Source organism: Etheostoma cragini, chromosome 20 (assembly GCF_013103735.1).
Source record: "Etheostoma cragini isolate CJK2018 chromosome 20, CSU_Ecrag_1.0, whole genome shotgun sequence".
NCBI classification, from domain to species: Eukaryota; Metazoa; Chordata; class Actinopteri; order Perciformes; family Percidae; genus Etheostoma; species Etheostoma cragini.
In genome coordinates this window covers 3,239,075-3,242,644 of record NC_048426.1, presented here as the reverse complement: position 1 = coordinate 3,242,644, position 3,570 = coordinate 3,239,075, and the positions used below count along the sequence as shown (strand labels likewise).

The window sequence follows — 3,570 nt, the reverse complement described above, 5'->3', positions numbered from 1 at the left end:
CCGCACGGGCAGGGCCTCGCAATGGACACAAACAGCCCCCTCGAGAGCTGCCGTGGGGTGCGACAGGCCCAAACAAGCAACACACAGCTCATGAGAGTCTCCTACCAAAAGAAACGCGGGCAGGGAGACACACATCTCCGGAACTGGTTAACTGCTCGGACATACTGCAACTTCCAGGTGACTAGGATACATGGAATCTTTCAAACACAACATCAACCAACGTGCCAGCTGAATAGAAAAAAGCTAATGAGCTGTGTGCCGGTGTGCTTATCTGCCCCTACGGTTATTCCGTCACATGCTACCGTTCTCACTAGGACCAATAGGATTGGAGTAGTTTTCATTTGCATTCAGCCCTGTCATGCCTAAAGGCGTTCCCGTAGTGTTGGTGCATTCCCGTAGTGCCGAACCGACGCAGTTCGAGTTCCCCTCGAAGGGGAACTACTGCAGTTCTCGTTTGAAGCGTGAGCCTGTTCCAAACAGGCCAATCGCTTGGTTCCCAATCGCTTAGTTCCCAGTATTTTTTCCCCCAGTGTAATCAGGCTTCGGCTCATTTAGAGATTTGCCGTGTCCCCTATTTTTCATCTACCCGTCACACATCAAAGTAGCAATGTGCCCCGGGGCGGGGAAGGGAGGAAGCCGGGTTCAGCCTGCTGGAGAAGCCGCTACAGCGCAGAGCAACATGTGTCTGTGTACGATTGTATTTGCATGAAGGAAGAGGCTCGATATAAAACAAGACGCGTTCAACAACGTGTTTTTGTCGTTGGGGAATTATGATATTTAGCCAATATTTGAGATGTGTGAAATACTATTTGACTGAAATGGTTATCAGAAATAATCTCAGAAATAATTTATTTAAAACAGACTAAAATGTTTTGACTTAAACTTAACTAAGATACCTGAGATCTCTTTTGACTAAAACGTGACTAACAAAAAATATATGTGAATGACTAAATATGACTAAAACTAACAAGGACATTTGGCACAAGACCAAGACTAAATGAAAAATAGGTGACAAAATTAACACTATTGCAAAATCAACAACAATATTTTTAATTATATTTTATGACAAAACACACGAAAATGCCACAATAGCCAATTACGAGGTAGCTTAACTGATTGCCCGACACAGAAAACCTTTCTCCGTTCATAAAATGTTGCAGAAATAATGTCCCCAAAGAGTATGCAGGAATTCAACGTAAACGCATATCCAGGAACACAGTGCAGCGAATCAAAGACTTAAAACCTAAAACATCAAGTGTGAGTGATTTTTACTAAATTGCATGTATTGAGAATGAGCTGAGTTTTGAGCAACAAAATTAATTAAAATCCATTTCAATGTGTTTAAATCTGAGTCTGCTTCGTTAAATAAAACCCATTAATGGAAAGCTGTGATGTAGGCTGTTTTTGTATTTTAATTAGAAGTGAGGCTCTCTTGTGAGTGGCCTAGCCCTCAAACTTTCTGCATGTGGCCCTCAGTGAAAAGGTTTGGACACCCCTGCTTTAAGTGGTGCACACTTATGAATACAAAACAATTAGTTAAACTTACCTGGAATGATAAGAAAAAGCACCTTGTGCCCAGAGTGTAGCCGACAGGAGCCAAATTTAAGAATCTCTGTGATGGCTCCACAACAGTAGATTAAGTCCGTCTGTGGTTCATCCCTGTTTTCTGTCACCATGTTATCCATCGTATTAACTTTGAGGGAAGAGAGGGGACATTATTAACACCTTTGTTTCACTATTGAAAATGTATCATTTCATCTGATAAGTCACATTTATCTACCCATTGAGCAGTTTCAATCACATGGTAAATACTTTGTACAGATCTTTCGTAGAGTTGCAACTGCAATACCGTATTACATAATGTATTATGTAATACAACGTTAGCTGATAGTTAATCAGCATTGGGATAGTTAGTTGACAGTTAATCAGCAAGTCCTAAGGTCCAACTTCTCCAAGCGAGTCGTGCACGTGGTTTGCGCTGTCAGTCAAATTAAAGACAGCAAGATTCTGAACATTTAAAAAAATAAACGCGTACATATTCACACACACAACCTTCACAGCTCTTAAGTCAAAGAAAAGCGAGTAGACAAACAATGACTTAATTATTGGCATTTCAATAACGTTAACTGATGTTGCTCATTTGTGCAGGAAGAATTGCTAGGCTATATCATATTTTAATTGAGCGGCATTAACAATATAATAGATGCAAGAATATGAAGCCGTATTAAAGTGACAAATTTTAGCTAGTAACGGTTATTAGTTTAGAGTGTGAGCACTAGCATTAGCACTGGCTGAAATGAATTAAAATTACAAATTACTGACTAACATTCCGTAACGTTACTGATTCTCCGACGCTACAATCTATAATGTTACCAAATTGTATTTTAACCTCTTAAAAAACGTCAAAACATTAGGCTTCTCTCTTCCTCATTGATTATTTGCCTCCCGTTGTTATTCTACATCCATGGTGTCTGCTAAATGTGAGGACTTCCTGTTTCGTCACACGTTACCTTTCTTGCTTCTGTTAAAGTGCGGTTACCATCCAACTTACAGCTACATTACTGCCCCCTTTACACTGGAGTGTAGATAGATACAATCTTTGTGAATGAATGGTGCGTTAGTGTCAGTGGTGGAAGAAATATTTTAAGTAAAAGTACTAATACTAGGCCTACCCTGTGAAATACTATGTTACAATCACAAGTTCTGCATTAAATCTTACTTAAGTAAAAGTATTTAAGTACCTATCATTAGGAAGTTTTAACCTACTGGAAGTATTAAAAGTGAAAGTAGTAAATGCAGAAAAAATCCTATTCCTATAAAATAATATTTTAGAAACTAGAAACGATCAAAACAGTTCTGTCTATCAAGTGTTTAAATGTCTAATCATTTTAGCCTTTAATTATGGGCCTATAGTGTTTGATAGTTTAATTTATCATAAAACATCAAATCGATGTAGTTGAGTACTGATTTTTTGCAGAGGCAGTGTCTTATGTACACTTGTAACATATAGCTAACACAAACACCGGTCCCTTGGCATTAATGGGTCAAATAATCATTCAAATTAGCCCACATTACAGTTTAACATCATAAAATCAGTGCATAACAGTGTGTGAATGTTGATCTCAGAGGTCAATGGCAAGCATGCTCTGTCTGCAGTAGATGGCACATGTAGTAGCATACAAAAAATATTTTTACAAGGGGTAAAAGATGAATAAAAATGGTTGTAAACTAAATACAAACATGGCAAAATTTACTTTTTCTTAATTATTACATCTGACCAAACAAGCTGGGTCAACTTTTAAGTGCTTTTCAAGTAGTTAACGCTATATTGTCCACAGGCATTCAGGGACATGTAACCTCGATGGAAATCCTCCATTGTTGTGAGAAATTACCCATTATTTTCATATTATCACATATACCCCCCCTTAAATCGGGGTACAAAAAATGACGGACACAAACAAGATAAGAATTTAAAAAATCACAAAAGTTAGGCCCACAGAAGTTGTGTTACTATAAAGAGCACAAAAGTTTAAATCAGAGACTTTCTCTTCGGAACAAAGTCGGCAAGGA

The 3,570-nt window shown here is 38.3% G+C and overlaps 1 protein-coding gene across 4 annotated transcripts in view; it reads right to left on the bottom strand.

Moving 5' to 3' along the window:
- The window catches only part of ldah (lipid droplet associated hydrolase), a 17,020-nt gene extending 14,513 nt beyond the window's left edge, over positions 1-2,507 (bottom strand). Inside the window, exons 1-2 of one of the 4 annotated variants that reach the window (XM_034859383.1) lie at positions 2,390-2,507; positions 1,547-1,693 (exon numbers count right to left, since the gene is read on the bottom strand). In XM_034859383.1, coding sequence (XP_034715274.1) covers positions 1,547-1,685 — 139 coding nt within the window. In that variant the 5' untranslated portion in view covers positions 1,686-1,693; positions 2,390-2,507. Of the gene's footprint in view, positions 1-1,546; positions 1,694-2,326; positions 2,345-2,389 lie in introns of those variants that run through there. The other 3 variants (XM_034859382.1, XM_034859385.1, XM_034859384.1) reach the window with 3 other exon arrangements.
- Between the last annotated feature and the right edge of the window lie 1,063 nt (positions 2,508-3,570).